This window comes from Eptatretus burgeri, chromosome 16 (assembly GCF_056783735.1).
Source record: "Eptatretus burgeri isolate ZD-2024b chromosome 16, Ebu_testis_v1, whole genome shotgun sequence".
Classification (NCBI taxonomy): domain Eukaryota; kingdom Metazoa; phylum Chordata; class Myxini; order Myxiniformes; family Myxinidae; genus Eptatretus; species Eptatretus burgeri.
The window spans coordinates 36668432-36690376 of record NC_140976.1 but is presented as its reverse complement, the minus strand read 5'-3'; the positions used below and the strand labels follow the sequence as shown (position 1 = coordinate 36690376).

General features: G+C 42.2%; 1 protein-coding gene across 6 annotated transcripts in view; it reads right to left on the bottom strand.

The window, feature by feature from the left end:
- LOC147010863 (teneurin-3-like) overlaps window positions 1-21945 on the bottom strand; it is a 417211-nt gene that overhangs the window by 310628 nt on the left and 84638 nt on the right. For 5 of the 6 annotated variants that reach the window (XM_085858959.1, XM_085858958.1, XM_085858960.1 and 2 more), the window contains one exon: window positions 2285-2617. The exons of the other annotated variant lie outside the window; for it this stretch is intronic. In XM_085858959.1, the coding sequence (XP_085715085.1) occupies window positions 2285-2617 (333 nt within the window). The remainder of the gene's footprint in view (window positions 1-2284; window positions 2618-21945) is intronic. 6 annotated transcript variants of the gene reach the window in all.

Here is a 21945-nt window from a genome sequence, read left to right as displayed (position 1 = left end):
GCAGAGCAAGATACTTGCAAAATCCACCTCCCTCTCCAAAGGTTGACATGGATACATCAAATTGTTCATTTCATTAAGATTAAAATTGACAAACTTAATCAAAGCTCAGGTCAATCGGAATCAAAGTTCAGGTCAATCGGATGAAAATTGATTATTTTTCAGATTGAAATTGATGATTTTAGAAGTTTGACCTTGAGTTGACCTTTGACCTTTTGGCCTCAAAAATAGTTGGTTTCCAAGTTCAGTGATGCACTCCGTAATTAATGCTTAATTTTCAGGTTAATCAGATGAAAATGGATGATTTTTCAGATAAAATTTAATGATTTTAGAAGTTTGACCTTCATTTGACCTTTGACCTCAAAAATAGTTGCTTTTTGAATGTCGTCATGATGATATTCATGATGGAGATGATATTCAGTGATGGACTATGCAAATCGTGTTCAACTTTAAAGTTAATAGGATGTAAATTGATGATTTTTCAGTTGAAAATTGATGATTTTAGAAGTTTGACCTGAAGTTGACCTTTGACCTTTTGCTCTCCAAAATAGTTAGTTTCCTAATTCAGTAATGCACTATGCAAATCTTGTTCAAATTTCAAGTCAATCAGATGAAAAATGACGATTTCACAAATTTGGCCTGAAGATGACCTTTGACCTTTGCCCTCAAAATCAATAGGCTTCTCAGTTGAGACTACCGTTGCAACTTAGTAAAGCTTCATGACGATTGGTTTAGAATTGTGACTGGTAGGCAACAGACAGACAAACAGAATAACAAGTAGTCATAGACTGGTACTCATGAAATCGTCAACTTGACCTCTGACCTTGTCTAATAAAAGCTCTCTCGAGAGAAGGTAGCGATGCAAACCAGAAGTTTCTACGATGATTCTTTACCAAACCATCAAAAATCGAATATTTGACCTCAATGTGACCTTGACCTTTGACCGATTTTGACCAAAATCTAATCAGCGCTAGCCATCACCCCCCTGAATCACGTGGTGTAATTTGACATTGGTAGCTTCTTCCGTTCTCGAGTTATCGTGCCTACAAACAAACAAACAAACACACAAACAGAGGACGGAAGTCATCAATATACTTACGAAATCTTTAGATTTCATAAGTAACAAAATCGACTGACCAATATACTTGAAAACTCTTCGATTTCGCAAGTCATAATTACAACCAATTATGTACAGTACAATCGCAATGTTGTAAAATCAAAAGAAAACGACTGAAATAAATTGTAATTATTTACTAGAAACCAAAATCAATAATAAGAAACCCTTGACATCCTGTGCAGGTGAGACCCAGCCATTCCACCATGCCAGGTTGCTGAGACAGAGGAAGACTGCTTGTTGATCGTTTGCTGTAACCACAATGCAGACGCAGTGGTGCAACATGTAACAAACGTACACTCATGCCCAGCCTGCTCGTCACACCTCAGGTGCCAATTTGCACTTTGCATTGCCGGGATTCAACTTCTCGCCTGGTGAAAAGACTCACAGTGGGTGTGGCTCAGACGTCTCGAGCTTCAAGTGCCTGAGTTAACAGTTGTGACTGTTAAGAAGTCAACATAGTTGTTGAAAAGAAGAATTTGTAAACAACCGGTCAGAAGACACAGAGACATCGTCTGGAGACGACATTCAATCATTGGGAAAAATTTGTTGCAAAGAAAGTTGGTCCTTTACTGGTGTGCGTGGTTAATTAATCCGTTGCGAAGGACGTTACTCTGCTTGACAGGCAGGCACCGTTGAGGTTGGGGAGTTGTGGAGTGGGTTAATAAGTCATAAATTAAATGTGTCAATCTTGCTACCATTGGTGTGCACAGTTTTTCAGGGATAATTCACAAATTCCTCGGTGCTGGTCTGGAAATTGTACTCCATAAAAACATCAGGGTCAAAGATATGGCTCAAAGTGCCGTATGAACAGACATTCACGCGAACAACAATTGATATTATAAAGACATCATGATAATGTTGATGAAAGTTAATGAGTTACGCATTGCCATTTAAAACTTATTCGTATAAATTTTAATACACTTGATGTGCACAATTGCACAGGACATGAGATGACACATCACTATGATGCATGAATAAACCGCTGTATAGTTTACCGAGCTCTGTGCTGGGGATTTTGGCCAAATTGTGACAAACTGTGAAAAAGCAAAACACTAAGGTAGCTCGCCAGCCGGCCGGCAGACAAACAGTAAAGATAACCAGCTCTTCTGGGAACGAAGGGCATTGTGAGGCAGATAAACAGCAAACCTAACAGGCATGTCAGCATCTTACCACTCTCCAAATCGGAACGGTTGTTCTCCTGTTCAGTGTCGGTGAGGGTCAGTGCCGAGTTGGCTCGACTGGATTGACCTGACCGCTGACCCCCAATTCCTGCAACACTGGGCCGTCCCCAGAGATCCGGTCCATCCATCCCCGGGGAGCCCGGTCCTCGTTCCACCTCGGATTCATCATCGCTGGCACCGGGGCTGGGTGGTCGGGCAGGGCCGAGGTTAGGAGGGAACGGTGTCGCCGTCGGGCGAGAGTCTTGATTGCGGGCCCCGCATGCCGAAAGGGCTGCAGCAGCAGCAGCCCCACGGCCCAGTTCCCTCAGACTGAATTCGCTGGCTGGGATCAGTGGAATAAAAAGGGAGAAGATTTCAAAAATTTGTCCTTAGATGATGAAACTGTGACATTAACGTGTTTGTCAGCAAGGCCAGCAGGCTCGGCCTTGAAATGCTCTTTCAGTAAAATAAAGTTCATGATCTGCAAAACACTTTCTTACCGACTTTCTCCAACAAAGAAGGAAAGTTGTTTTTTTGAACGATTATTCACACAAATCAGGTGTTTCATCAGAAACTTCATATTTTTTATAATATCCCAGAAGCACCGCAAGGTGGTGCAAAAATATACTTCCACACAGTTGAAAGGGATTTGAAAACCAACAGTTATAAAGAATTTTCATCGTCATTTGCTTTGTCCTGATTTGTAAAATATAAAGAAAAACGAGAATGGTGGACATGACCAAGCAAATGAAATTGCTCCCAACCCCCCCCCCCCTTTTCCCACACTTTTTCCCCCCTTCCCTTGCACCTCCATTCCATCCACCTTATTTTATAAAACCCCAGAATGCAATCGATTTCAAGAGGAAAGGTTTTTTGGGCCAAGTCGAGTTGGGATTGAATTAAACAGATCTGTCAAAAAAACTTTTTGTGCCAAATTTTGACCTATGACCCCTGTAAAACTAAAATGATAAGACACCACTGTCCACCTGCTTTAGTCTGTCATGGCTGTGGGAAGGCCTCATAATGCCAAGTCTTGCCATTAACGAGGTATTGGCAAGCAAAAAGTCAGAATGTTTCCTTTATTTCATTTGTTTTTTTGTTTTCCATAATGTTTTCCATAATATTTCCAATTTCGACCTTTGACCTCCCCCCCCAACCCCCAACCTAAAATCTACAATCTCAAAAGCAATTCTTATCCGGTCCACTCTGATGATCGTGTCCTTGTTGGATACTGTAGACTTTTTCTGTTTCTTCACATCTGTGAATGTTTTCAGTTGCTGCTTTTTGAATCCATCGTGGAATTTCAGCGTCTGATTTTCGATCCACTCTTCTTGAAAATGCTGGTAAGCTGTCTCGACTACCTGCTTTGCCTTTTGGAGATCCTTTGTGATGTCTGGAGGAGGCAATACATAGTTGCTGTAGAAATGCTGATCAGCTCAGTTTGGCCACTGTCAAATGGATATGTTCCATTCATTTTGAAGCAGGTCAACAAGTGACTGGACATCTGCTTAATCTCTGCAAATGTGTGATTGCTCAAGGTAAGGATGGCTGAGATCGGGTGACTGTATCTGTGTCATTTCCCTCACTTTTTTCAGCCATGTACTCCTGCACTCTGGAGTGAGCTAATAATCTGCTCACAGCTCCGAGATTGATATTGAAGACATTGGTTCCTCCGAATGTTTGCGTATCCTTGTTTATGGTCTCTTCAATCGTCTGATCAACTGAGGTCCAAACAAAACAGTTTTTATCTCCAAACTCTCCAGATAATCCTCCATCTACAAGCTGCGAGAAGACATCTGGGTGATTTTCAGATAGCCTGGTCATTTCTGCATAGTACACTGACAGGCATCGACTGTAGTTGATTTTATCATATGCAAAACACCATGACAGCATCGCTCGGATGGTGGAAAAATGAAGCATCCAGTCACCTTCCCTTGATGATCTGATCAGGCCGAGGTGTATCTCCACCAAAGCAATGGAGGATACCCAGAACTATGCAAGTGGTCCAGCAACAAACGGTAAGTGATTGAGGTACTTGTAGAAGAGCACAATGGTCCTGGTAAAACATGGACGTTCCCAAAGGACATCCATGTTTTCTTGATTTTCCTTCTCATGCAGTCGATGCATCATCTCCCCTATTGGTGGTGAATCTTCTTATTTTTGGTTTCCTGGCCACCACTGTTAAAATACATTCTAGAGCTTTATAACCGGTTTGTGCTGTTTGTATTTCCTGTTGTCTATAATGCTGTTGATGGACTCCTTTGCGATCACAACTGCCTCTAAGTTTTCCAAATGTATAAAGCAACACAGTTGTTTAAGCTGATTTAAGCAACCAAGATCATGATAAGAAGTGAATCCTAATGGTGCTGAAATCAGGCTTGTAAAGTTCTCATAATAACAAAACATCATAAAGCATTACCATTGAAAATTTTGTCCTGTTTTCATATAGACTCTTGTTTTCTGGACTGCACATTATGAGATGAAAAATGAAGACCCTATTAGGGTGATCCATTGTTTCCTAGCTATCTAAATTTCATATCAGGAAGGCAAATAATGTCTAAACAAATGCTCTTCTTATCTAGCAAGTGAAATGGAGTAGGACCAATCCTTTCAGAAGCAAATCGAGTGGGCGAATAAAACGGATTAATCACCAGCTCAGGAAAGAGACAGGGAGATCTACTACTTCACTCCACCCAATATTAAAGGAAACAAGTACAAAAGACATGAAATGTCACAGCCCCCGTTGTTTTTATAATTTTGCTGTCTTGAGTGAAAGGGCGAGCCCATAGGCCTATATATGAACAACTAAAATAGCCGCCAGTCTACCGGTTGGCCATCCTTGATCAGATCGCAAAATAAAGTGAAGGGCATGTGTATGCCATCATGTAGTGTGGTGTGGCAAGTTTGAACAAAATTGGACCATGCATGTCTGAGAAATGATTGGGGACACATTTAATTAACTAAATTGCCACCAGTCGGCCATCTTGGATATGATTTTGAAAAAAAAATGATGTGCATATGTAAGCCATCATTCATTTTCTGTGTGCCAAATTTGAACAACATCGGTAAATGCTTGTCCGAGAAATGGTTGAGGACGTGTTCAACATCAGGTTTTTTACAACTAAAATGGCCATGAGTCAGCCATCTTGGATCCGATCTCCAAAACAAATGCCATGCTTATTTATGTAACGCATCACCCAATAACTGTGTGCCAAGTTTGAAAAATATTGGCAAATACATGTCCAAAAAATGGTTGAGGAGGAGTTCGACACCGGGGTTTTTTTAATCACTAAAATCCACCAGCCGGCCATCTTGGATATGATCTCGAAAAAAAATGATGTGCATATGTTAGCCATCATTCGTTAACTGTGTGTCAAGTTTAAACAGCATCGGTAAATGCATGTCCGGAAATGGTTGAGGACGTGTTCAACATTGGGGTTTTTTACAACGAAAATGGCCGCCGGTTTACCAGTCGGCCATCTTTGATCAGATCACAAAATAAAGTTCGGGTTAGATGTATGCCATCGTGTACTGCACTTGTGACAAGCTTGAACAAAATCGGCCTGTGCATGTCTGAGAAATGGTTGGGGACACATTTAAGTCACAAAATGGCCGTGAGTCGGCCATCTTGGATCTGATCTTGAAAACAAATGACATGCTTATTTATGTAAGCCATCATTCATTATCTGTGTGCCAAGTTTGAACAAGATTAGTGAATGCATGTCTGAGAAATGGTTGAGGACGTGTTCAACACTGTCTTTTTTTTCAACTAAAATGGCTGCCAGTCGACCATCTTGGATCTGAGGTCAAAAGCACAATGATGTGCATATGTATACCATCATGTGTTGTCTTTGAGCCAGGTGTGAATAAAATCAGTTTATACATGTCCGCGATATGGTTGCGGATGCAGGCACGCACACACACACGCAGGCACACAAAATCGAGACCAAATCCATAAGCCCCCATTTCAGACTAAGTCCAATGGGGGATAATAATGTATTGTCAAAAATAATGGCCACTGGGCTGAACTAAGCACAGACCCATTTTTGCAAAGATGGTAACTCGTCTACTAGTTACCATCTTTCTTTCTCACAGTCTACTCGTATATAGTCCAGCAGTGCAGTTCCCTTATCATCTTTTTCCTAGAGTTTTATATTTAAACTCCTGAACTGTTGCTACCTCATTTGATTTTATTTGGCCGTCATTACTTTGATCACATCCTCATAGTTGTAGAAAACAGCCTGGTGTTGGCTTAGTGGTTAGGGTGGCGGCTTGGGATCCTAGGGTCCTGAGTTCAAGCCCTGTTGGCCGCTGAATTAAGAAAAACAGGAGGTTGACTCAGCCTGTCATCCTTCCGAGGTCGGCAAAATGAGTACTGGTGTACTGGTAAGGGGACACTGCATCAGTGGCATAGCCGCATCCCAACCAATGATGCAACCAAGAGAGAGAGAGAGAGAGAGAGAGAGAGAGAGAGAGAGAGAGAGAGAGAGAGAGAGAGAGAGAGAGAGAGAGAGAGAGAGAGAGAGAGAGAGAGAGAGAGAGAGAGAGAGAGAGAGAGAGAGAGAGAGAGAGAGAGAGAGAGAGAGAGAGAGAGAGAGAGAGAGAGAGAGAGAGAGAGAGAGAGAGAGAGAGAGAGAGAGAGAGAGAGAGAGAGAGAGAGAGAGAGAGAGAGAGAGAGAGAGAGAGAGAGAGAGAGAGAGAGAGAGAGAGAGAGAGAGAGAGAGAGAGAGAGAGAGAGAGAGAGAGAGAGAGAGAGAGAGAGAGAGAGAGAGAGAGAGAGAGAGAGAGAGAGAGAGAGCGGCCATTTTAATTGTAAAAAAAAACAACCTAATGTTGAACACGTCCTCAACCAGTTAGTTTCCCATAGGAGTCAAGGTTTCCATCACTTGAGATCACTTACAGTGCCTGTACGAGCACTAATAAATGGTGAAATTTAAGACATGATATTTTAACACTGGGTTTGGTGACTGTGTGAAACAGAGCAAATCCCCAAGTGGCAAATAGGGGGTATGACCTGTAGATATGCAGATAATCTGTCATTAACTAAAAAGCAGTCACAGACCAAATTTCAGTTTGAGGCATAGTGAGTGACGAGTGGGAAGGTCCTATTTGCAAAATGGTGCAAGAACCTTGAGTGCTGTGCAGCAAATCAGAGCCACGTTGAGCTGTTGCCCCCACATCCTTTGGGTCTTAAACTTAACAGTTGCCTTGAGGTGACTGCTGTAGTTGAAGGTGCATGGTTTGTCCTTGAGTATCAATTCCGAGGGATATGATACAATATTCTCAAACATAATAGTCTGGTGTTGGCTTAGTGGTTAGGGTGGCGGCTTGGGATCCTAGGGTCCTGAGTTCAAGCCCCGTTGACTGCTGAATTAACACCAGGAGGTTGACTCAGCCTGTCATCCTTCAGAGGTCGGCAAAATGAGTACCAGTGTACTGGTCCCGGTGTATGCCCCGGTTAGAATAGGTGTACCATATCCCTGTGTGTCGTAAGAGGCGACCAGGGTTGGCGTCAGGAAGGGCATCCGGCCATAAAAAACATTGCCTCAAGAAAAAGCCAACCCCTGCATAGCAGGGAAAAATGGCTGTAAAAACAGTCATTTTTATTTTTTTTTATTCTCAAGCATAATGCAGACAAAAAATAGAGTCACTGTATTATTTGTGAAAAAAAAATGGTGTAAGCAAGTCAAGGGATAGTGGACGACATCAGAAAGAGAGATGATTGTAAAACTGAAAGCTCGACCCAAAGATCTAGCCATCAGACCAGAATACATGTGCTAACAAAAACAAATGTGAAAATGAAGAGATAGAGATATTCTATGAGGATGTGATCAAAGTATTGACAGCCAAATGAAATCAAATGAGGAAGCAACAGTACAGGAGTTTAAATACAAAACTATAGGAAAAATATGATCAGGGAACTGCACTGCTGGACTATATATACGAGTAGACTATGAGAAAGAAATGAAAGAGGTGCTGGATTGATAGAATTTTGTGAAGATAAATAACTAAGTTTGGCAAACAGCTTGGTTTCAGAAGTACACAAGAAGATTACACACTCACAAATCCCCAGGACATGAGATAAGAATTCAAATTGACGATATCATGATATGAAAGAAATACCAGAGTGTTGTCATACATGTGAGATCATTCCGAGATGTGGATGTGGGATCTGCCAATGATAACCAAGCGGTAGCAGATGTTGAAATAAAATTGGAATGGCTAGGAAAAAATCAGAAAGAATGAGATATAAAATTGGAAAACTTGGGAGGGAAAGGACAAAATATCAAGAGTGAACAAAAAATGCATTCCACACATTGGAATCAATGAATAAGACAATGAGATGATTAAGATAATGAATTGAAAATTCATGAACAGTATAAAATACGAAGCTGACATGACAATCAGCGAAGCACTTCCATGGAATAAAAATCTACGGATGGGTGATGAAGTATTACAATTAGAGGAAAGAAGGAAATAGAAAAAAAAACTTGGAACAAAAAGCAGACAAAAGATTGGATCACAAAATCTAGAAATCAATAAGTGCAAGGAATGGTTAAATGAATGCAAAATAATATTGATGAATACGATAGATCCAATAACTGCAGAGAGGACTCAGAGCAGAGAGTTCCAAAAACTCAACCTTCATCCACACCACAAGCCCCACAAACAAACAACATCACACAGAGTAACCTGCATTCACCATCGGCGCAAACGCCATAAGCGGCGCCCCCAAAGCGAGTGGACACATGGAGGAAGCGAGATAGTTATGGCACCCTCTATTGATTGCCGCCATCGATAAAGCAACACCATTGAGTTCTGTACCAGCCAATGGGCGAATCACAGGAACCAGCCAGAGCGCTGCTGGATCGCAGAAGCATGGAAGTGTGAGACAAAATGTGTGTGCCATGCCGAGGAGCCATGCGAAGGAGTTTGGAGTTAGGAACAGATATTGGAGGCTGCAGTCAGGAACAGAGCTGGAGCATGCAGTGGAGTGGTCTGATGGAGAGGTGGGTAGATTGCTGAAGAATGGGGTCATGGTGTAGTCACCACACACCTACTGACATTCTCCAAAGCTGTGTTTCTCTCACTCCATCTGAAATTCCAGAGCATTGGCGGAGTTCACCAACGGTCCTTTTCAGGACCTCCATCATCCTTCTGCATCTCACACTCTCATCTCCATCTGAACCCATCTTACTGACTCACTCGGAGCACCAGAAAGGCACCAGATTCGCCAACGGTTATCTTCAGGACCCGCGTCACACTTTCGCATCTCACACGTTGCACTTCACACACCACACCTCTTCACACACCCAGTTTCGTACCACATGAGCCAGCCAGCTAGGCTTGGATGAAAGAATCGATTTCTCAGTTAGAATAGATTCCCACCATCGGAACCGGGAATCGAATCCTAATTTCTACAGCGCTGATTACGCGCCTGTAACAGTTCCAAGTCTGTGGAGTCGATTCCCACCATGCCTTATCTCACTTTGTCCATCAATAATCCGTTTGTTGGTTCAGCAAATTGTATCAAAAGCTTCTTCTCTCATTCTTTACAAAACAGCCAAAGACGAGTCTGTTTCTCTGCATCTAGTGTGTTCAATTTGTGAAGAAAATGAGCAGAGATGTACTCACAAACTGTGTGCATGTGTGTCAGACTTCTCCTTCCGGGATCCGACAGATAGCATTAGCCGATTATGTCTGTGTAGAGTTTTGTGAAATTCCAAAATCATCATATTTCTTAACAGCAAATATATCACAGCAAATAAAAAAGTTGGGAGCGATCGAGGAGCGGTCTTCTGTTGTCTTGTACACTGCCGGGTAAACAGGGTTCAATTTTTTTAACCTAATTGGAAAAAAAATACAATTTTCCCAGAGGTTTGCATTAATTTGATGCAACTTTTCCTTCTTTGGCATGATTTTTATAATATAATATACATCATACCACTGATTTTATTGACTCATGAACATAAATTTTACGCTGTTAGTTTTCTTTATTCCCTCTGCCACCGAAGATGGATGGAGGTTATGTTTTCACCCCTATTTGTCTGTGTACAGGAGATCTCAAATAGTTATAGATGGATTTGGACTAAGCTAGTTGAGCAGGTTGTGTGTGTGGCAAAGACGAATTGATGAGATTTTGGTGAACAATCTGAATCGATTGTCAAATTTTAAGAATCGCCCAAGCCTACAGCCGGCCCATGTTCGGGTAAGGGCAAGGTCGCACCCATGCCCCACTTCTCGCACTCACTTCAAACTTCATATTCTTCTTTTCCTGGAATGAATGTGACACCTAAGTTGTTTGTGGTAAGTGATTGTCAAAGGGATTTCTGTGCGTCGATAAGACTTTTTCATGGGTGACTTTGTTTGACTTGTAAATACATGTGCATTGCTGAATTATAATCCCTTTCAAACTGTCCGGTCATCTGTTTCAATTGATTTGATATAGCGTGTTGTATCATGGAGTTCACCCTCGACTTTGTGTTCCAAGTTGTCAGAAACCAATGCGGAACCTATGGTAAAGCTCGGCTGTATCGTGAATCGGTTGTGCATTGCGAAGCACAGTACCCTATCTGGGGGGTTTAATTTGCTGAGAAGGTAAAGTGGGATTTGGACACTGGACCCGACCTAAATTAAGCAAATAAGCATCTATCTCTCAATTGGTCTGTGGTTGTTTAACAACCCGTCGCACTACCGCAGAGTTATCTGTGGAGCTGGCGGCTTCAGGATCACCATCAGGGGAATAGATTCAAGAACTCCCCTTGTAGTCCACCCTGAGGCAAATCTGTAACAATATTTATAGTTTGTGGATTTGGTGAAGGCCTTTGGCAGAGTTAGGGACACCGATCTGATAAGAATATTGAAAGAAATTGAAGAGAAAAATCTGAAAGGAGATTCCTAAAAGGTCTCAACTGGAACAAAGGAGCATGTTTGGTATTGAGGGAAGTAAATACCGACAGGATCAGCAATGAAAAAACAGAATACAGCAAGGATATGTCATCAGTCTAGCATTAGTAATACTGTATAGCGAGAGTGAAATAACAGTGACAGTAATCGGCTTGTTCTTGTCACATAATCAACTCATCAACCAAGTTTTGTCATCGTCCACAACTTTTTGAAATACAGTATCATGCTATGTATCGTTTTTGGCCAGATTTCTCAATTATGAAGATCACTTTATAAATAAAAAAAAATATTGTATGCGGATCTGGATTCGGATTTTCGGCAAAATCTGAGTAATTACTTCTCGTCACACACCCAACCCATCCACCAAGTTTTGTCCGAAACTATCCGTAACTTTTTGAGATATCATGCTATGTATCATTTTTGGTCCGATCCCTCAATTCGAATTGGTATGCAGCCTGTGGCTGCTGGTTGCATCATTTTCTGGAAGTGTGTCTGTGCCGCTGATGCAGTGCTCCTGTTACTAGTAAGCTAATACTCGTTTTTCAGACCTCGGAAGGATGAAAGGCTGAGTCAACCCACCTGGTATTATTTCAATGTGCGGACAGGGCTCAAACTAAAGACCCTAAGATCTTAAGCCAGCCACCTTAGCCATTAAACCAACACCAGGCTTTCTCTCAATGGTGAAGAATCACTAAAAAAATTTCGTATCTGGATCTGGATCTGGCTTTTCACTGAAAACCTTATCAATTGGACCTTTTCACAAATACAAACTGTCCCCTAAGTTTCGTCCGAATCCATCCATAACCTTTTGATTATATCCTGCTCACAAAGACAGACAGACAGACAAACAGAGAGACAGGCAGACAAACAGGGTGAAAACATAACACCTTCAGTGGTGGAGGTAACACAAGTGCAACAACAAGTGGAAAGTTTTAAATATGTAGTCTGAGCATCCCACATCAAATATGTAGCAACAGGAAGAAGTTCAATCTATTGAACTTATCGACCTGACCATCAGCCATGACCTCTCTTGGGCTGCCCATACAGTAAAGATGGCTTCCAAAGTCAGCATCCTCTGTAATTCAAAGTCTTTCTTTGAAAAACAAGAACTCCTCAAGGCCTAAAAAAAGCCCGATGTCCATAGCTCAATGGAGTGCTCCTCCCCCTTATAGCATGATGCTCAAGCATCACATTTGTCTCTCCTGGATTCTGTGGCATATAAAACTCAACATTATTGGAATCTCCTGTGATGAGACTGAAGCAATAGGTCTGTTGCTCTCGCATCACCAACAAGTTGGTGGCCTCTCTGCCATTTACCACATCTCCTCTCTATCTGCTCTCTCAGCCCTCCGACTCTCTTGAGGTCCTCCAGGTTGCACATGGTTTTTTTTTTGTACAAAGTCAAAGCGGAGCTTGAACACAGAACAGACCAGAAAGTAACAACAAAAAGAACAGTGGAAATGGAGGGGAGGAGGGGGGGGGAGTGGACACTAACTGTAGAATGGAGGACCAAAATAGAGGGAGACTTGGAGGAATAAAGGACAGGGGGGAGAATGAGACCCAGGAAAGGACACAGGGGTGAATATGGGGTGGATATAGCCACAAACTCTCAATCACAGAAGTAGAAGGAAAACTGGAGAAAAAGCAGAACAATTTTTTTTTAAAACTTAAGAACAGGGGAAGACCTGGAAACCAAGAAACCCAGGAAGAGGTGGGCTTGGGGATGGTTAATGAGTGTAGAAAAGATCATTAATGGTTGTGGATATGGGATAATGGGGGATTCAACAACAAGGTTCTTCCAGTGATCCTCTTCTGGTTAAACTCTTAAAACCCAAGTTTCCCACCTGAGTCCTCTCTTTTGTATCTACTTTCTCTCATTTGTGGAAATGCCTCCTGGAGATCATTAAATGACACTCTTCCATCCAGTGCTTCAAGGAAGTGCTTTATCCCACATCCTTATCAATGATCTTATACACCCCCAATAACTGTAACTAAACCAACCTTACTGGCAGGTAAATATGTTACCTCCACTCCTCTTTTCATGTTCATTCATTTTCTTGTCCAAATGTAGCCCCACTGTCAATATCATAGCTTTTTACCCCCATCACTTTGGTCTTCCATGAGATTAAAAAACAACAACATCAATATGGCCTTCAAAGACTGCAGCAACTATTTCCATTTGTGCAATTCATTTTCTATGGCTGCCAAAACACCATTGCAATTCATTAAAACATTTGTGTACTTCGGATGACTTTGAGATGCATTATACCTTTGCATCCCCAAGTTAATCCACCTGGAAGATTTGGCAATGCGACAGGGAAGAACAAACAATAGTAAGTCATTGCTACGGCTAAAAAAGGTCTCACACTTAACCCAGTTTCCATAGATAGAGGATGCAAATTCAGACGAAGAAAATGCCAAAAAAGGCAAAAAATTACTGTGGCTTTGGAAAATTATCTACATATATCATCAGCATCTGCCGAAACTCCGAATTATTTTCCCCCAAGCACACCAGTCAATAAGAAAGTGCCAGTCTAATGTGCACTAAAGAAGTTCAATAACAAGGATATTGAATAATCCTGAGAAAGGACTGCCTCACCTAACTGCAATCTTCAAATTAAAGGAAGAGCAGAAGGTTTTGGTGATTATTTAAAGACCGAATACATGTATTTACATGTTTGACATAAGAGATGAAGGTTTCCCCAAAGTCCATAGCTTTAGGCTTGTTAAATACAAAATTATGATTAGTGTTGTTACACACACACACACACACACACACACACACACACACACACACACACACACACACACACACACACACACACACACACACACACACACACACACACACACACACACACACTCATGTGCAGCCTTTGTGGCTGCTGGTTGCATAATTGGTTAGGGATGTGGCTATGCCAGTGATGCAGTGCCCCTCTCCCCAGTACACCGGTGCTCATTTTGCTGACTTTGGAAGTATGACAGGCTGAGTCAACCCCACCTGGTGTTAATTCAGCAGCTAACAGGGCTTGAACTCAGAGCCCGAGGATCCCTACTAGGATCCCAAGCCAGCCACCCTAAACATTAAGCCAACACCAGGCTTATCAGTGTTATGCAAAATCCTTCATCTGATCTTATAAAGCATATCTATTTATTATATGAGAAAGCAATATTATTAAAATGTTCTTTGCTAAGGTGAAGAAGGTCTCTGACCAGAAAAATGCGACTGTACCTTTGCGGTACACCTTTTGGCCAGTCAGGCAAAACAACCCATCCTAATAAGGCTTTGATGTGGATGGCCAATACATTGGAGAACAGTTTGCAACCTGTACCGAACACAAACAATGGATGTGACTTACTCACCAGCTGTGACTCACCTCTTTAGGAAGTCAGCAAAGGGACTGTGTACAGTTCAACACAATTCTACCTCTCAGTGAAAACCTCAAACAAGACAGGAATTAGAATGTACTAATTGGGGTTTTACAGAGTTTGGCAGGAGGTCTATCTAAATTATGTGATTTGTCATCATGAATCACACTCAACATGGTGCCAAATTCATCAAGATTGCTGGAGAGTAATGGAGAGCCCAAGTGCACTGCTATTCAAGTAGAGGACATCTTTAGGAAGGTGGTCCTGTCTTTTCTTCAGAAAAGAAGTCCACTGATGTGGGAGCATGCAAGTTTGAAAATAACTTCAAATAACATTTCATATCTCTTGGACAAGTGGGCAGAACCCCATCATCGATTCTCCAACAACGGATGATTTGAGTCACCTTTGTGGTCTTCTCTAAAACCGACCATGCACATCATGGTGATTTGTCTATACGACCCCAAACAATTATTCAAAACTTATTAACACGTTCGTGTGGTGTGACGTTCACAAATGAAAAAAAAAATCATACAATGGTGTGAACCCCATTTGTTTTCCCGGTGGACTTCAAATGCTTTTCCTGGATCTTTAAAATTCTGGTGTCAAATGTTATGTTCAAAAGGAAGAATCTGCTTCTTTTTGGGAATGGACAACTCTACTGAACAGTCTCACTAAGCCTGAGTTATTGGGAGGTGGAGGCATGTAGAAGTTCTGTATGAAATGCTGTATGGATCTCATGATAGACCGATTCAATTGCAGTGAGTTTGCTACATCGTCAACGATTCGATGAAAGAGTACATCCGAGTCAGACCCGATCATGAGGCAATTCAAAGGCAAAATAAGGTATCACAGGCAAGTCCCAAGTGGCATAACTTGATCATGTGTCAAACCCAAGGAAACTCTCGAATGACGACATAGTGATACCGAGTGAAATCACCTGGGATTTGCATGGATAACCTGCCCAAGTTCGTAACCATCCAAAAAAACAAATCTTTGGAGAGAGGGATCTGACTTCATGTTAATCCTCCTTAACTGGGTGAGCACATCCTTAAAAACTTCCATAGTAACTACAGTATAACCTTTTTCGCATCTCATTCACAACTTGAGCATTGGAATAAAACCAATGCCTGGAGGAAACAGCCAAACATATAAGTAAATAATTTACAGTTTCATGCATGTGTTTGTGTATGTAGAAGGGGGGGGGAGCATCTTATTTTGCTCTTTCCATCTGCAAAGTATCGCTGAAATGGAACAGAAATGCTTTTGATATTCCATAAGCCCAACCTCATAAGAGGCCATCACTGCCATGGAGGCATACATCTTGGACTCATCACCATCAACCTTAAAGCTGAACACTGCATAAGGATCCTTACCATTATTCATGTTTAAGAGGTATACTTGGTGTTTTCTAAAAAAAAAAATTTTTAATAGTATCCAAGGCTTGTAGTGTAGTACACACACACACACACACACACACACACACACACACACACACACACACACACACACACACACACACACACACACACACACACACACACACACACACACAACAGTTAGATGAGACAAACACAGCCACTGAGCTTGAGGGGAGTGCTGTCACTTTCCAGGGCACTCTGGGTACCAGCAACATCACAACAATGGCATCACATTTCTCACCACACTCAGTGTCCCTTTCCTCCTCCCAAAGGATGCCAACCTATGGAGATTCTTCTATCTTTTAAATGCTGAACGTCAAGCAAGAAAACAGTACATACCTTCTTTAAAGCCTATGGTGTGACTCATCCAGGGTTTAAACCACTGACCTCCCAGACCCAGAGCTAATGCTCTCACCATCACACCACTGAGTCAGATTTTTCAATATCTCAAAGTATTTGCCTTTATCAAGCAAATTATTCAAAGAAATGTAACTCATCAATCATATTTATGGGTTGAGGACTCAAACATGGTGAAACTCAAACACCATATTTACTTTTTAATTGAACTGAAAATATATATCATAAAATGAGCTGTGTCTGTCTGTTTGTTTGTCGTGTTATAACTTGAGAACGGATTAACGGATTTCAATAAGTCCAACTCCGGTGGATTCAAGGAACTCCCAGGAAGGTTTGTAATGAAAAAAACATACATATATAATTTTTATTTTTATGGCTACATGGGTACACGTGGCGAAACTATAAATGCCAACTTGTGACTTTGGTTATCCCCGCAATGCCAGGAATCCTTTTTCTTCTTGCCCCATTGAGTGATGATGAGCCGTCACAGCAAAGATTGGGATTTCCATCAGCGAAGCGACGGGTCTTATATTCCAGTCCTTTTTAAATTTATTTTATTTTTTGTATACCTTGTTGAGGCTCATATGAGGGCGAACACACAACACACAGCAAGGGGGGCATGAGACAAGAGGGGCGTGAGTGGGAAGGACAAAACAGTGGGGAACAGACATTAGGAGATCTGTGGAAGGGAGAAGGATGGGGCGGGGAACATGGGGAATACAAGATGGACATTACAGGGACTTTGAGGAAGGTGGGTTTGGGGTGGATTAACGGGGGTAGAAAAGATCGAGGATTTGGATGGAGGATGATAAGAGGTGGTGGCGAACAGCTGTTTTGAAGGCCTGGAGGGAAGAATGGGATTGAACAGAGTGTAGGAGTTTATTCCAAAGGCGGGAAAAAAGAGGAATGAAAGAGTGAAGATGAGCAGTGATTCGTGATTTTGGTAGTTTTACCAGAAGGGGATTGTTGGCGGACCTTGAGCGCCCTGTGGAAATATGGTGGGGCCAAATCGCAGACAGAGCAGGGGGAGGGGAGGGGAGACCAGAGAGGAAACAGCAGAAGACAGAAAGACCACTGATCTGCCTGTGGTGAGAGAGTGATTGGTCCAAAGACTCAGCTTCATCGCGGGAGATGCCAATGATCCGAAATGCCTTGGTTTCCACAGCGTGAGGCTGAGAAAGGTGGGAGGCAGGAGCACCAGTCCAGAGGGGAGAGCAGTACTCCATCAGGCTGTGGATGAAAGCTTTGCATGTTGTCAGGAGCTCAGGTGGGCTGAGGAAGGACTTTGCATGACGGAGGATAACCAGTTGGCGACTGCTTTCGGAGGCCAGGTTGGAAATGTTGCTTTCCCAGGAAAGATCATGGCAGATAGTGAGACCAGAAGCTTGAAAGAAAGGACTTCTTCCTGAGGATTGTTGAGAAAGTACATGGGGGGGGGGTCCAAACGGTCCTTTCAGAGAGACATAGTGAGAGTGTGAGATTTGTCAGGATTGAAAGACATGTTCCACGTGTTGGACCAGCTTGTGATTTTATCCAGATCTGCAGAGAGCGAAGAAGCTGCTGCTTGCCGGTCTGAGGGATGGCAGATGGCATGACAGAGGGTGGAGTCATCAGCAAAGAGATAAAGAGGATTTTCCAGAGAGTCGGATAGATCATTAATGAAAACCAGAAAAAGAACAGGACCCAGAATGCTACCTTGAGGAACTCCAGCCTGGACAGGAAGAGGGGATGAAAGAACTCCATTTAGGGCCACACGTTTACTGCGACAGGAGAGGAAGTCTGTGAGCCATGAGTGGAGATGGCCTTGAATACCATAGGAAGAGAGTTTGGTGAGCAGGGCAGGGTGCCAGACTGTGTCAAAAGCACGCGATACGTCTCGGAATATGGCTCTGATTTCATGTCTGGCATTGAGTACCTCCATCCATTGTAGGGAGAGCAGAAGCAGCATATCCAGGGTAGAGTGACCTGGTTTGAAACCAAATTGATGATTGGAAATCAGGCCATTGGAGAAGAGGAAGGATTTAATGTCTGAGGGGATGATGGACTCCATAACCTTGCTGATGATTGGGAGAAGGCTGATTGGTCTGTAGTTGCAGGGATCTGTTTTTGCATCTTTTTTATGCAGGGCAGTGATGTTTGCTGATTTCAAAGCAGATGGCAGATGACCTTGAGTAAATGAAAGGGTGAATAGAACAGAGATCGGGTGAGCAAGAGCAGAGGAGCAGGTTTTTAGGACGGTTCAGGTTTTTCGTCCGAACTAAAATGAAGAAAATAATGTGCAGCACAAAAATCACAAAATGAGAATAAGCACATGCCTATCTGAGAAGAACACATTACATTCTTTTTCTTCCCCCTCTACCTCAGCCTGATCCGATGACCTTTGGATTTAGACACAACTAAGGTTGTGGACCCGCTGTTCAGAGAAATTCTGGGATCGAAGCATCAAAATCTTAATGATGGATGACCCCCACTTACGATCATGATGGTCATTATTGTATATATACAATATGATCTTCTGAAAAATACCTTTATATGGGATTTGACCAACTGATACTCAACTGCTGCTCTGCTCTGACCGCCCGCTATCACCAGCCATCTCTCTACACTCTCCATCTACCTCCACCTTTCCAACATCCCTCTGCACACAATCTTCCCATCTCAACTGCGGTCTGCCACTTTCTTTCCTTCCTCGCTCTTTCAATACTTTCCTCTCTTCAGAAGTCCATCTTCCTCCATCCATACCAGAATTCCAGCTCATTTCAGCAGGCTCTTTACCAAACCTCCAATAAATCTCATCTACACACCAATCCCCTCCCCTCAGTTCATTCATTCTCCTTCTATCCACCCTCTTCAGTTCCACAATCCTCTTGATCCATTTTGGTAAGAAGGCAAGTTGCCCTTGCGATTTCTGAATGGCTGTTAACTTTGGTAACTTGGGTTGTAACGTTGTGGGATTCATATCAGAGTAACATTACAATAATGTCCTAAAACGATGCTTGATGAAAGTCCAGATGATACAGTTGCAGCTCCCAAGCAATGGCATCTTAAGGTTTTCAGGAGTTGCCTGGAAGGGAATTCTGTACAGTGATGCAGCAGAGGCTCCAGAAGTGATGGTGGATCCCCTTGAAAAAGTTTGAAGGAACCTTACTCATGACAAAGTCCATTTCTAAGTCAAACAGTCAATGCCAGTCTGTTTCTCAGAGTTGTGAGTTTGGTGTGGGGAATATGGCGAAAACTCAAGGCTTGCAAAGAAAGCTAGCAGGGGTACTTAATTTGTCATAGAAGTCATGGGTGGCAGAGGTCATGAGTGGAGGAAGCAAACATCGCATTGCGGATGTTTATTGTGATACCTGGCGTGTGAAGGATGCTGGTGGATTTGTGGTACAGGAGCTGTGACTCAAGACTCAAGAAAGGGTCTGTGGTATTGTAAACTGATGGATTGTGCAAGACACTGCTGGTGTCGCATAATAAGAGCAAAACATTGCATACACCTACCACAGTTGTAAATTATGAATGTTTATGCAGGCTGCGAGTCAAGCCTCTGGCTGGGGGTATTGCCCTATATGTATGAAAATGTACTTGGTGGCTCGCTGGGTTATAAAGAATGTGATCGCTTCACACAGGATACATCAGGTGCTGGAGGTAAGCATTCTAGAAGACATTTTGGAGCTGGTGTGGTGAGGGTAAGGGAGGCATTAAGGGGGATTGTGGAGGGATGAGGTTAGGATAAGGATGTGTGCGATGGGTGGATTGGAGTGGTTAGCATATGGAGAGAGATTTGAAGAATTCCTTCAGCTTATTGATTTATCATTCTATGAACAGAAGGATCATCAGCTCGGCAGTGTTCACCATCGGCGTTTCGACCTTTCTGTCCAAAATCCCCAAACCAAGCTCTCCAAAATTTACAACAATAATGGGAAGGGGGCAGTGTTAAAGCCTGCATGGTAAACCTTGAGTCTCCAACAAATGTCTTGATTGAGAAACACTTTATTTTATGAAATAAAAAGATTTAAAAAACTGAGAACATTCGGAGTAAGATAAAAAGATGTACTTCAGTGCAAAGACCAAAGTAATTGGTCATATATAATGTTTCACTGCAATATGGATGCCTTTTGATTCTAAGACCAAAGCATGATCATACAATAAACACCTACTCATTGGCCCTAAGGCTAAAATGCATGGCCTAACAAGCTATGCTCACTCTTTCTACCTTAAAGCATCATCAACAAGACAAAAATAAGGTTTAAAACACAAGGCATAAACTAGGTTTAAACCACAAGGTTTACTAGGTTTAAACCACAAGGTTTACAAACCACATAAACTAGGTTTAAATGCTGTTTGATAGCACATTGTACTGAGGAAACCCAAAACATAATCAGTGAAGGACAGGATGGCCTAGAGGTATGCACACTCACCTCTACATCATCTCACCTGGGTTTGAATCCCAACCCAGCTATAAACTGTCATCCTGGTGTTTCACAGGCAGGGTGATTCATCAATGTGAGCCATCCCTTGGATGGACTTTAAACGGGCGTCCCATCTGCCAGCTTTCGATGGTGGACATTAAAGATTTTGATGGTGTCCTTCGGGAAGAGTGGGCAAGCTATCACCGTAGCCACAAACAAATTACAAATTCCTGCCATAACCATCAGAGGGCATTGCTTCAGCGGCAACAGCTGTGCCCTCAGCCAATGATGCGACCCTGCAGCTTTGTGCTGTATACGAACGAAGAATATGTGAAAGAGGAAAAGTGAGATGGGGAGAACATTTAGTAATGAATAATAGTCAACAGAGGTCCTAACAAGACTGCTACTATCAAAAAGAATTGGGATTATAGGCAAGTTATTTGCAGGGTCAGGTGCACAGTTGGTAACTAAGAATAAAGTCTGTGTGCAATGGCATAAAGGGCAAAGATGTGTTGATGACTTGAGGATCTTATATATGTCACAATACTTCATGTTTTGATTGAATGTTTCAGCTATGGAACCATTCTATCTCATGTGGTGTGACTAATCCAAATCCTGTAGCTAGAAGCAAATTTGGAATTTGACAAGGATATCAGCACAAAAAGGCAAACCGTTACTAAAGATAATATGATATTTTAAATATCCTTAAGTATGTGTGATCGGGAGGTGATGAATGTGACTTTGAAAGGAAAGTAAGGTCTGTGTTAACGCTCCATGAATGTTCAGGTACAGAACGCAGACAAACCGAGTTGTTTTTGTTTTTGTCCAATGGGACATTCTCCTTCTGGCACGCAGGATGACCTCAAATAATAAACTGTCTGTGAATACCTGTTACAAGTCAAAGCGGTTTTTGTTGTTGTTGTTGACGTACATTAGCACTGGCAAACATGGCTTTAGTACTGGAAAATGATTTTCTATTCCACATAAGGGATGAGAAGATTGATAAAATGCAGTTGAACACAAAAGAACAGTTTGTGTTATTCATAAGGTGAAGAGATCTCCATTAAGATGACAGTTAATATAATTCGTCCAAGCATGAAGAATCGAGTCGAGCTTAAAGCTGTCATATCAGCATCAACAAATACGGAAAAGTTTGAATTTTGTTCAAAATGTGCATTTATACAACACATCATGTCACAACTTGGTATAGAGAT